General features: G+C 41.0%; 1 protein-coding gene across 1 annotated transcript; it reads right to left on the bottom strand.

Moving 5' to 3' along the window:
* Positions 1-351: 351 nt before the first annotated feature.
* On the bottom strand, positions 352-4,165 carry LOC125301127 (complement factor H-like). The gene is made up of 9 exons (XM_048253433.1): positions 4,028-4,165; positions 3,659-3,841; positions 3,433-3,538; positions 2,944-3,020; positions 2,515-2,703; positions 1,603-1,794; positions 1,318-1,506; positions 772-981; positions 352-669 (listed from the first exon to the last, which is right to left on the bottom strand). The coding sequence occupies exons 1-9, from the start codon at positions 4,116-4,118 to the stop codon at positions 473-475; spliced, it is 1,434 nt and encodes a 477-aa protein (XP_048109390.1). The 5' UTR covers positions 4,119-4,165; the 3' UTR covers positions 352-472.
* Between the last annotated feature and the right edge of the window lie 9,264 nt (positions 4,166-13,429).

The following is a 13,429-nucleotide window of genomic DNA, read 5'->3' as shown; positions in this document are numbered from 1 at the left end:
GTTAAATCTACGCTGTCAATGGCAACGGGTTTATTAACGTCTTTCATATCGCTCCGCAAGACGTCTGTTCGCTTATTGCAATGGGATTTCATTGAAAGGGAACGTAAACTAGTAAGACGTTGCCACGCAACACCTGAAACTCAAGTTCTATCTGTGTGGCGAACTATTTATTTTGTCAGCAGAAGACACGAAACGGTAGCAAAATCATTTTAAAGACCCATTGTGTTAGGTTTCTTTTCTCGCTTTGGCAAGTAGTCGTGTAATAAAGCGGGATAATGTATTGTTCCGCCGAATTATCAGAAAATAAGTCCCTTCAGGTCGAAAAAAAACACCTCCGCTCGCTTGGCGTCGGGTTCTGTTCTCCCTGTCGGGACTTATTTTCTGATAATTACTGGCGGACAATACATTATCCCTTACATATTTTATATTAGTCTTTTGGCTGTTTGACATGACCCAAAATATTTACATTAATTCAATAGATGTAACATTTAGGAAAATCCATGTGACCGTCATCACAGTTTTGTGTAAGTTTTGCATAGCTGTTACTTGTGCCTGGTTTGCAAATAAATGTTATACGGTCACCATGTGTAACATGCCGTAGGTCATCTCTAGGACGTTGAAACTCAATGTTCCTTTTATCCATGTCTTCTAATGTTACTGTGCAGGGTCCTAAAAGAAACGGAAATTAAAGACATCAACACACTTCCAAAAACAAAACCCTGGTGACTGACTGATATAAAGCACAGGCAAAAGCCAAATCAATGTACTTACTACGACATCTCATTGACTCATTCTCCCATTTCCCATTCTTACATTGCATCCACGAAGGATACCAGTTCCTACTCTCCAAAAGGTAGTAAGGTTGGCACTGAAACTCCACCCAGTCCCCATGACTGTATACTACTTTCGATCCTCTAACTATATCTGCAAATTCAACTGGAGGTGGTGGACCACATGAACCATCAGGCACTGGTTGTTTTTCTACAGAGCAAAACAAAGGAAGGACAGGTTGGAAGGCATAGGCTATAAGGAAATGTAGCCTATATTTAAGTCATTGTGAATTAAATGTTTGTTGAAATCCAAGTTCATTCTTTAAAGTTGTTATTGAATTACTGAATATCACTTAACCAAACCAACCTTAACAGAAATGGATCTTATAACAGTTTCAACAGGTACTGTGTTTATAATCTAAGCATATATGCATAGTATTAGCCTATGAGACCATTGAAGTAAAATGTGACTATTTGTAAAGAACGCTGATTTTAAACACTGATAAACCTGACAGTGACTAAATTGTGGAGAGCAAATGATTCCTACCACATCTGGGAAACATGTTGCTCCACTGCCCATTATCCAAACAGACCACCTCTCTCGCCCCATGCAGAACCATGGATGAATGGGCGCAACTGAAATATAGTTTTGTTCCATATATCACAGGACCGTTTCCAGTGGGCAGGCCTCTCACATGGATACTGGTATGGATTTTTTCACGTGCACAAGTAATCGCTAAGATGTAGAGAGTACATTAGTTCACTAGAGTTTTTTCTTTTTTGTTTCAATAAGAGTTCTTATTTGAGTTTTCAAAAAGACTGGTGTCATTACCTTCACATTTAGGAAACGGTGCACTCCATTCCCCCGTGGATGTGCAAGTCACCTCCCTCTCTCCCCTTATGGTCCTCCCATCTTCAGCACATGTAAAGTACAGGGTCTTCCCATATTTAACAGGTTCACCATTAGCTGGAACTCCTCTTACGGTGACACTGGAGTATGTCCTCTCCAACTCACAGGTGACAACTGAGTGAAACAAACAGCTTGAGTTTTGCTGAAAAGAAAAAATCCAATTGCAACTAATGGAGCTAATGGTCAGTACAGGATTAAGCAGGCATGCACTGTTCAGGCTTCTACAATGTTCAGGGTTGCTTGATTATTCATTTATATATTATTCAATAAATTAGACCCAACCTCCTAACCTAGCCCTGGGAATGCTCCTCTTTCAGCACACACAAAGAGTGCATGCACACAACCACCTGTGTTGGTGAGTGACTATCTAAAAACGTTTGCTTTTATGTTGTGGAAATGATCACTAATTCGCCTTATTCACCCGGCGGCCAGAACGAGGCTACAGGGTACACTTGCCATTACACCTCAGTCCAGTAGATGGTGGTAATGCACTCCGTTTGCAAACTGCCAAAAAATGACTGAGGTGTAATGGCAAGTGCACCCTGTAGCCTTGTTCTGGCCGTCGGGTGAATAGAGTTTTGGGAAGGGATCTTTGGAGCTTAAATGTCGGTTTAAATACCAAGCAGCAAGCACATCGACACTCAGTATTTTAGGACCTGAGCACGGCTATATGGATATTATAGACAACAGGTCAGGGACACAGAAAACACGAGCAAGGAAACACTGGAACAATACAGGTTTAAAATCCTATGTCGGCACCCCTGAATCAGTTTTTGTTCATAGAAATTAACTAAACAGGGTAATCATAAGCCATCTGATATCTCCGTTCCGTACCTTCACATCGAGGAAAGGGATGACTCCACTGCCCAGCCGATGTGCAGGTGACCTCTGGTTCTCCTCTTATGACCCTACCTGAATCCGCACACTCAAACTGTAACTTATGGCCAAATGAGATGGGGGTGTCATCCTCGGGGAGTCCTCTTAAAATCAAACTTGGGTTGTCCTCAGGCGAACAGGTAACCGCTACAAAGAATTCATGTGTAAATAAACAATACCACAATTTGTGTAATTATAGAAACAAATCATGAATTTCACTGCATCCTCAATAAGGGATATCAATATTAAAGGTGCACACAAACAGCATTGCAGCCAATCAATAGAGTAATAGCGTAAATGCCCAGATTTTGTTTCGGGAAAAGAGGGCTCCATTTGATTGGCTGTTGAACTATCTACTACTGATTATTGTACCTTATTGTAACTTACCTTCACAAACTGGCAAACTGTTGCTCCATCCATCAACCATACACACTTGTGTGTCAAATCTGCTCATCATTTGGTAGCTATAACAAAAACAGTAGGCTATGTAAGAATTCTGTTCACTGACCTTTATATTTTGAAAATGGGCAGAGGTTTAATACAAGAATTGGATTAATTTGATTTTATGAGAGCATATATATTTCGATTAGTTAAGCCTTACAGTCTAGGCCTACCCTACTGTGAATAAGCTGTGGATACATTTGGCAAATTGTTCAAAATGAATGGACTCATGGACACATGAAAGAAAAGATCAAACGAAAAACAATGTGGTTCCATGCTATCCTTGTGGGGCTACATGCCCACCAAGTTTCATGCACCCCGGTCTTTTAGTGTCCGAATCCTTCACAGAAAATTGATCATGCAGAAAAAAAAAAAATCTGACTAAACCTATGCGGCAGTCATAATTAAACAAAAAAAGAATAATAAATGACTCACCCCTCATCACAGGTGTACTTGATTGTTGCTCCAAACACTAGATCAGTTCCCTCAACTAGGTCATAACTCCCATTTGGAATGTCCTCCGGTAGTTCACATGGTCTGGCTATGAACAATTATCCAAAAAAACACAACAGCAGATATTCGATGTTGGAAACCCTATAAATATCGACAGACACATTTGGGCCAGCTGCCAGCTGCCAGAAAAGCAATAATATTTACTCACGAACACACTTCCCATTGCGGACTCTAAGCCATTTGGCCTTGGAGCAAGAGTACATAGTCCGTCCTGCCGACACGTAGCCTAATCTACATGAGAAGGGCAGGACACTGCCATCGGTGTAGTTGTGCCTCCTGTACTCCTCTGACACCTCTGCATTGGCCACCACTGGGAGTGGCTCAGTGCACACTGCCAAAACCACAAATCAGTCAAAAGCATCAGCCTCACAGCACTGACTTACAGACTTCATTAGTTAAGCCTTACAGTCTAGGCCTACCCTACTGGGAATAAGCTGTGGATACATTTTTGCTCACTGCACTGACTTACAGACTTCATGTAGCAACTGACTGACAGAGAGAGTTAAAAAAATCTTACCTTCGTCAAGGTCTGTCTGTGAGGCATCGGTGGCAACACACACAAGACTGTAGAACAGCAATAGAGTTGTTTTCATTGTGGCATGTAGCATGTCCAGTGAGGACTGGCAGGGCTGTGTGTTTGTGGGCAGGTAAATACATATATTGCCTCTACTGGCCCGCCTCTTACATGACTCAGTGGTTCATCATCCAGTGTTTGTCACGTCAGTGAGGCGCAGGATGTCCCAATGTTGTAATGACACAACACCCACTGGGAGTATTTCGCAATTTAAACCCATCATATGTTTTGTATGACATCAAACGATTTTGAACATTTCGTAAATTCCCCACTGATTCATTGAACTAGTCAAATCATTTTAGATATTTGAAATTTACCATTGATTCGCTGTTTCAAGTAGCCCTGAACAAAGCTAGTAAAAAATCAAAAGGAAATTTGTAAATGTATTTTAGCATTTGCCTCAATGGATTTGTTTCCCCAAAATACTCTCATTTTGGTTATGGTTAAACATATCATATTTCTTATATGTGAAAATAACGATGACACTATATTTTATTAATTAAGTATGACTCAAATAACTGAGCCAATTGTGATTTATGTTTAAAAGGTGAGTTTTGAGGCACTTTTTGAATATACCAAGGCTTCTTGGAGAATAGCATCTTGAAAACTGTTGTTTGAAAGGCAGTAGCAGGCAAGTCATTCTACCATTAAATCTCTTGATGCTGAGGGAAGGCAGAGACGTGTTTAAAGAAGGTGGTGCTGAACTTGTATTGTGGCTGTCCTGTACCTAAGGGATTTAAAATGGAATATTAGCAGCGGCAAGGAACAAATGAAGAGTCACCAGCAGAGGAGTTACAAAAGTCCTCGTCAGCTGATTAAAAACCTAACACGCTGCCACATTTGGAATCCTTTGCAAAGGTCTTACTACATATGAAGATGTAGATACATATGTAAATACAGCAATGCTATAATGGCCTTCAACTGAAACAACTATGGAGTAGAGAACTGCAACCACAGATATAGATATCTATGGCTGCAGTACCCTCCAGAATGGTGGGGACAATTAAAGGAACCGTATGTAATTTCAATTAATCATAAAATGGCCCTGATATGTCACTAGACATTAAGAAATCATGTTCATTTCAAATACTTATATCACTGACAACAGTAATCCGGCCAGGATATTGTCATTTAAAAAGTGAAGTTGCAGCCCTCAACCGATGTTGATGTTGTCATGTTGTGTTTTGGCCTGATGCACCACCCTCCACCTATCTACTAATCATGAAGTCAGTAGTGTTTCGGCATCTGGGTTGCCAGATCTGCCAGTCAGAGGGGAGGGGGAGGGGATACAACGCTCTACAGTAATTTGAAAGTGATTGTAGTACCAGTTTTGGCCACAATCTTACATACGGTTCCTTTAAATGCTCATCAATATGTAACACACTAAATAGCACTTCAATAAGTTTAGCCAAGGCATGGCAAGGCAGTTTTCTTTGTATATAAATAATACATATACAGTGTAACTTAATGTTCTTTACGCTGTCAGAGAATAGTAGATAATAAAAAGAAGCATGAGGGTCAAATAAAAATAGAAAATATGAATAAGGAAAATTTAAAAAATATGTAAAAATAAATTAAAATACATATGTTACCAGACAAAAGACAACATTAAAAGTGGCTAAGAAAGTCACCAAGGCTAATTTTCTCTTAAGTCTTGATTTACAAGTTTGCCATCTTAGCATACCTAAGATCACAGTAGCTCTGAAGGCAGATGACAAGTGTGTAAAGCAGTGGTCCCCAAACTACGGCCCGCCACCTCATTTTGGGTGGCTCCCCAAAACATGTCCGTGGTAGCCTATATAGCAACCGGCCCGCACGGGAGTACGACATCCTCAAACCATAACCTCCGCAATTTCCCCCATTCATTCTCTATGGCGAGTCTTAACAGTACACATGTAATACTCTTTTTGTCCACTGGTGGTTGTTTTGGCGCTGTTTCGCGTTTGCCATCAAAAACGGAATGAAATGTAGTCCTACCTGCAACAATGTAAGAGGCCTATGCTGACTGCATCAGTGCTCAAAGTATTCTAAAAGTTTATCAATGAATTGTTAATAACTAACTAACTTATATTCAAGTCATATTTCTGGGACTTTCTGGGATAATTATTTTTATTTGTTCAAATGTTCATACAATGTTCACAAGTTCAGGTGAGTGAAAGTTAGAATGGTGGTCATTTCAGACCACTTCAGCACTTCATAAAATTCTCATAGTTTGAGAACTTTAAATTTTCAGAGTTCAGAGTTCACACATTTTTAATGAAATATACTTTTGGGACTACCTGCTAATACCTTTGGGAATGCAAAAGTCTTTTTATTAGTATTATTTAATTTGAGTAACATTTTACACATGATGGCAATATAAAACACAGCTAACAATGGTATTAAATTGCAATAGCCTATAGATTAAATGTAATGGAATATTCAACTAAGGTAGACTGCTGTTGTTCACAGCACTAAGCTATTTATGGTTACTGATATACTCCGAGTCACTGGCCCTCTCTTACAGCCAGGCATAGTAAGCTGGCCCTCGGAAGAAAAAGTTTGGGGACCACTGGTGTAAAGCATGGGTTCCCAAACTCCATCAATGTGGGCCTCCCCTCCGAAAACAGTGACACCTCCGCGAGTGACACCTCCGCGTCCTGGCGAGCTGCTAGTGTCTGGGCTGTCTTAGGCATGCACGTCTGATATACAGTCTGATATAAACCAGTCTGATAACCAGTCTGCTAAAGTCTGTAGTGAAGTCTGTGTAGGGTTTTCCAGGCTCCATTTCTTTTTACGAGACACCATGCTCACAAGAGCCATCTGCCGGTTGTTTGGGTTGTTGCAGTGTCATTGCAGCGTCACTGGAGAAATACAAATTAAAGTCGTGTAATCTGAGGGAAGCTGGCCAATTTGAAGTAACGCCCACTGTAGAACTGCAGCAACATGCTATGCAGGTGCTGGTGTGAGGCCGACAACACAGAGCGATCAGTGTGAGTTGACAGGCTGCCGTAGTCCACATTGAGCACACTTGACATTAGAGACTGAGACGTGACACACACACGCTGGGCGCCAGTCACGTGTGTGAAGTTGAAAGCACAGATCAGGCTACCAATGCAGGCTATACATGTGAGCAAAGGTATCGCTCTAACCCCAGCTTGCACTTAAACCAGACATGTTCAATAGAGATGCTCTTCCAAGATGCTGCAACACAGCCCTTGAGTGATGGGGCCTGTAGCCTAATGCCTTTTATGCTATATAGCCATAGGCGACGCTACCATTCGGCAAGGTCAGGCTATTTGGGGCCTCGGCCACCAAACTCGCATACCTGCCAACACTCCTGTTTCTCCTGGGTTTCTCCCGTATTTCAAGGTCATCTCCCGGCACCCTCCCGTTTTGTTATTCCTCCCTATTTGTTATCACTTGATCTATTAATTTTTTTTGTTAGTCTGACATTTCCCAGGTTGCCAGATTGTGTATGAAATACACCCTACACATACACAATTACTTACTTTCAATTTAAACCTTTTTGTCTTAAAACCTGCCAACCCCGAACCCAAACTAGATGTACCGCATGGCGGCACAAAATATGACCGCTCAGTCCTGTACATCCGTTCAAGAAAATAAATCACACTTCAATTTGTCTCCATATTTTCTCCATCCCCACTCTTGGAAACTTTTTTGTGTATGCTTGTTTGGCATGCCTGAGTGTGTGTGTCGCTGCACAGAAAGTAGCCTACTGGTGCTGAAAAGGTGAATAGATTGTAGAATAGCCAAAGAAGATGTAGCATTGTTATAAAACCTTTAAAATCTCTAAACAATCACAAGTAGGGCAGTTCATCACAGTTCATCCATTGCAACTGGATTGATGAAAGGTCACCTTACATTGTATTTGGGGAAAGCAAAAGGTATCAGCATAATGTTATTTATTTATTTATTTATTTTTATGTAAAACATCCTGTCAGTTCCATGCGCTTTTCAACAGCTATCAAAACAAAGGTCATTTTGGATGGATGTATTTTTGTGAATGTTTCTTCTTCTACATAAGATTTTTAGTCATCTTTAGTTCATGTAATACTTTATTGTCAATGCACAAATTAAGTAACAGTAGTCTGAAACGTTATTGTTAATGCACAAATTAAGTAACAGTAGCCTAGTCTGAAACGAAATGCTGTTTTTACATCTAGCCATGGTGCAAATAACTGACATGTCCAAATGGGCCTTGATGAAATGCGTCCGCCTCTAGACTGTTCATACACATTTTAACGGGCCAAAGTTGAAGAGCTTTTGTCCGCTATTGTTCGTGCAAATATAGGCTGATTCATGTTCCCTTGCATTGTGTAACTGAGGTCCATGGCTAGTCTGGCTTTCATCAGACCAAGCTCAATCTTTTAAGAAATCAAAAAATAAATAGCTGGCAGATCAGGCTGGGTTCACCCAGCCTAGTCCATAGGCACCCGATATTGTTTAATTTTCCGATTGAGATATACACGCTCTGGCTATTCTAAATGCAAAAATGCATCAGGAGTTATGACAAAACAGTAACTAACAAACTAGATCCTAATAGAAAGCTGTTAGCTTCCCTAAGCTACAGGTAGGGATTATAAGGTAGGCCTATTTACAACATAAATTGTCAATAGGCTATGCTGGCTTAACACAAATAAAATCTCCTTTTGAAACCAATGGCTTCAGCGGACTTTACAGTATCAAAGCGGACTTAAAAATTGTAATAACATTCACGCAGCTCCATGAGTCAAGAAAAGCGCCAATGAAGTAGCCACTTCTAAATGGGACCCACTACACAGTAGCTTAAGGTGTGTTGCTAAAAGTGAAATGAAGGTGTCATTGTTTGGATACTTCACACACACGTGCTTTTTGATTTCACAGACTACAACTACCAAGCTGTAATCAAAGCACATCGATTCCTCACACCCCGCACGCACTTAAAACAAAAATAAACAGGCGTCACAGTCTCACGATGTATAGGCAAAACTGTATCAGACCGTGTAACGTTGGTAAAATCTTCCATTGCACAGAATGATTTTGTAGCACGTGCAATAAATGACAGTCTAAAGATACAAACAGTGCTGCTATCAATTTGCTTGGTATAACCGCATTTATAGTCTTCTACAAATGCAATCAATCAAATGCCTCCATCACTAACCAACGCTAACGGTAACATTACCTAGGTCCTTATTGATATTACAAGATTAACGCATCCGCAGTAAAAACAAGCATGTCCGATTAACATCCTCAGATTTATTTCGCTTCAAGAAGAAATGGGAATTACACTTCATGTGAACATCGCCCTATCCTTATTAGATGTTCGCTGCGGTAAATTACAGTCCTTGTAGGAAGCGCCCATTGTTTTTCCAATCCACTTTTAACTTCCAACAAAATTACGCCTCACTGCAACGATGCGCCATCTAGTGGACAAACCACTACTTATCGCCAATACTGAAAATGCAGCCATGATGATGATGATGAATATTTTGGCTTTCTTTGATCCTATTGAATTTGTAATTATGTATCGGCCGTTTCAATACCGATAGTATGTGGGTGCCTGTGTGTGTGCATGTTTATATGTGTGCACCGCCATTTACAGGCCAATGAGTGTACAGTCACTAAATGTACACATAACCTAATTTTTTTTAGACCCCCATGGATGAAATTCTCTAAACTTGGCATACCCCCAGAGAATGCCAGGTCAATCATACACATAACATTTGGTGCAGTTCTGAACATCTTAACTGAAGATAGGGCGATTAAAGCAGAATAATATTGCATTTTCATTTTTACGGGGGTGGGGGTGCAAATCACAAATGAGTGATTATGAGCCAGGTTGATGTGGGCCCTTGAGACCAACATACCATAAAGATTCTTCATCCTCAGTGCCACGGTTCAGGTAGTTATTTAGGAAAAACTGATTTTTGCGGTTCGGGGCCCAGCACGGAGGGGGCTGGGGGTCGGTGGTGGTGGTCCCCGGGGATCTAAAATGAAATTTTTCCGTAAAAGTCGAGTGGTGCTACATACCCACCAAATGTCATGTGCCCCCGGTGGTTCGTGTCCCGGTATCAATGACCAAAAATTCAGGGAGTAGATGACGGAAAAATTCTTGAATTGTGTGCATGTGTGCGTGTACAAATTTATGTTTATGTGTGTGGGTGTGTTTGTGTGTATGTAATGTGTTTTGTGTGTTTGCCTGTGATGTGTGTTTGTGCATGTGCATGCATGCGTACATAAGTCTACTGTGTGAGTATGTGTCATAATGTGATGATTACTGTAAATGTATGTGTGTGCGTGTGTATCTGTTTATGCACATGTGTGCACATGGAATGGGTTAACATGGACCCCTGGAGGCAAACATACAAAAAAAAATTGGTCATCCTAGGCCCTACAGTTCTCAGGTTATTCACAGAGAACTGTGGTTCGCCCTACCCTCCTTTCAGGGGTCCAGTCCAGCGGGGGGCTACAGATCAAAAACGAAGAATGACGGTTCCATGCTATCCATGTGGGGGTACATGCCCACAAGTTTGTGTACCCCGGTCTGTCAGTGTCCCGGGAATCATTGACGGAAATTTGGGCATCTAAAAAGAAAAAAAAAAAAAAAAAGAAAAAAAAATCTGACTAAACCTATATGACCGCTTCGCTGCGCGGCGGTCATAATAAGGAAGCGGGTTCACACTGCGCAGCCACAAGTTTCGCGAACAAGCGGGCTAGTTGAATTTTGTGATTAACACATCACATACACTGTTAAGTGTTGTTGATACACAATAGGAAACTGGTGTCCTTAGAACATCATTAAGCTGACAGCAGCTTTGGAGTTTTGGAGGTGGTGGATACATAACTGGCCTGCGTATCTGTTTCGGTATGGGTAAAAGCAACGACCGAAATGCAGTGTTGCAAAGAGTGTATGAAACATGTTAAATATGCAAACACTGATTCTGTGCAAACACTGAACCCAATTATGACTTCTGTCCAACATTGGTGTTGGTTTAGAAAAAAGTCAGCACATTTGAATCATATTGCAATAGGCCTAGTATTGATAACCGTGATCATTTTGGTCATGACATCAAAATGTCATACTGTATCTCTAGTGGTAAAAAGTTAGAGTGGCTGGTAGATTTTAGAATAATTTCATGGTGGGGGGCTCAATGCTCAATGACTCCTTTCTAAAGGGTGAGGTCAACACTTTAGGTTAGTAGAAAGGATTTGGATGCTGGAGCATGAGAGGGGCATAGAGACTCCTGCTGGCATTCTTTGATGCTGTCATATTTAGCCATAATAAAGTATCTGCTGTAAAACACTCTCAGTATGTCTTGTGCAGGAATTGGGTGGTTGGCATGTTTCACTGTGGTGTGTTTTGTTATTTTCTCTCTCAGAATAGAAGCGCAATGAGGTGGCACTACCATGGGTAGAATTATTGTAGAGGTTAGGGATTATATTAATGAACTGTAGCTTTTTGCAATCATTTGGAGAACCTATGATTGTGCATGTTCACCAATTGCTGAGGTAAGTAGTGAGGTGTGGTGGTGTGTAAAGGTGTGTGCTTGCCAGAGCATTATGGACTGCAGGCAAAGGCAAGAAATAGCAAAATAGGCTGTGTGACCTGCATGTGGGGTCAATTTAGGCAAAACTGGGGTAGACAAAGCTACCACACTGGGGCTAAGATGAGTCATGAGTAACAGTTGCCATTGTAAAAGTGGGTGTGAAAATGCACAGGCTTACGCACTCTGGTGCAAGAGAGGCGTCGAGCTTTACTCTGACCCGGGAGACCATGGAGAGCGTGAGCTTCAACCTCTAAGGGCTTAGACTGGGGGCGAAGACAGGGGCTGAGGCTGGAGGCCCACAGTCTGCTTAGAGGCTGATTGTGTGTTCCCCTTGTCATCTTACCAGTAGTAAGTGGTACTATGCGCATTTCAAGTCATCTGATGATAAGTGATCTTGTACAAAAAATTCAGCAGAGTTCTTACGACTTGAAAACAAAGATAGCTGCACCCTGTGTTTGTCCTAAGTAGCTGTGCTATTTTACTTTTCTTTTTACTGCTTAGCAACTGGGTCCACCTTGCATGGAGTGAGCGACTGTAAAGTGCTTCGGTTTACATGCAGATACCCTCATTATGCTACGGTGTAAGTGTGTTGCTATTTGGAGCCTTGGTAGCGATTTATTTCTAGTCTAATCACAGCACAGCACCCAGAATGCATTGCAACACACCGTCATGAAGGGACTCATCGTTAGGTCGGCTTTAAATAGCATACAGAACCTGTAATGATTTAACGTTTCGTGTACGCTCCACAGGTCGTGGTAAGACAATTGAATTGGTTATGGACTTCTTGCCGGGCAATGATGAGTAACTTCACTTGTGTAAAGTCGTGTTGTGTGGACATACTTAATTTCTGTGTGAATGTGTGTATGTCAATGTTGTAAAATATACAACTGTATACATGACAGACTTTGAATGGAGCAAGCTGGGCATTGAACTGGGTTGAATGGATTGGGAAAATACCTTTTTTTTTTTTTAATGACCTATATGAAAATGGTTTGGCTTTAAAAAAAAATATCTCATCTTTTTTTACATGACCTTTACACTTGGTGCTGGCAAGGCATTGAACTGGGCTTCATTAAAGGATTCCAACGGTACCTCATTCATGAAAATCGGACATACGGGTCAAAAGTTACATGCACACACCTTCATATACACAGACAGCCCAGCCCAGCCCATTAGAGTTGTTAATAAACATTTAAACAATTATCCATTGTATTTGATGTTGTAAGGTATCACAAAAAAGAAAAATAATAAGGAAAAGTAGGTGATATTTTAGCGGTTAGCACAGGTTTCCGATGATTCTTATTTCTCCCACAATGCATTCCATGACGTCACATGAGGTACTCGCTTTGGGAGACAGACATTGAGAGAGACGAGTAGTGAGATTAGCAGCTAGTGAGAGAGTAAGTGTCAGATAGATAAGTAGATAGATAGATAGATGGATAGATAGATAGATAGATGGATAGATAGAGAGAGAGAGATCATAGTATAACATAGCATAGATAGATAGATAGTGAGAGAGAGATAGCATAGTATAACATAGCATAGATAGATAGTGAGAGATAGCATAGCATAGCATAACATAACATAACATAGATAGCTGAGAGAGAGAGAGAGTAGATATAAATGGATAAAATGGTTTACTACTGTGTTTGTGCCGGGTGCAAGAACTCCAGCAAAACTGGACATAGGGTCCATTCCTTCCCCAAGGACAAAGGGATCTTCCGAAGCTGGGTGCAGTTTGTCAAGGTTAGGCGGGCAGATTTTTCAGCTAGCTCTGTCACCGCCTTCTCGAGAATATGCAGCGCGCATTTCAAGG

This window comes from Alosa alosa, chromosome 9 (assembly GCF_017589495.1).
Source record: "Alosa alosa isolate M-15738 ecotype Scorff River chromosome 9, AALO_Geno_1.1, whole genome shotgun sequence".
In the NCBI taxonomy this organism is placed as follows: Eukaryota; Metazoa; Chordata; class Actinopteri; order Clupeiformes; family Clupeidae; genus Alosa; species Alosa alosa.
This window is presented reverse-complemented; position numbering and strand designations above follow the sequence as displayed.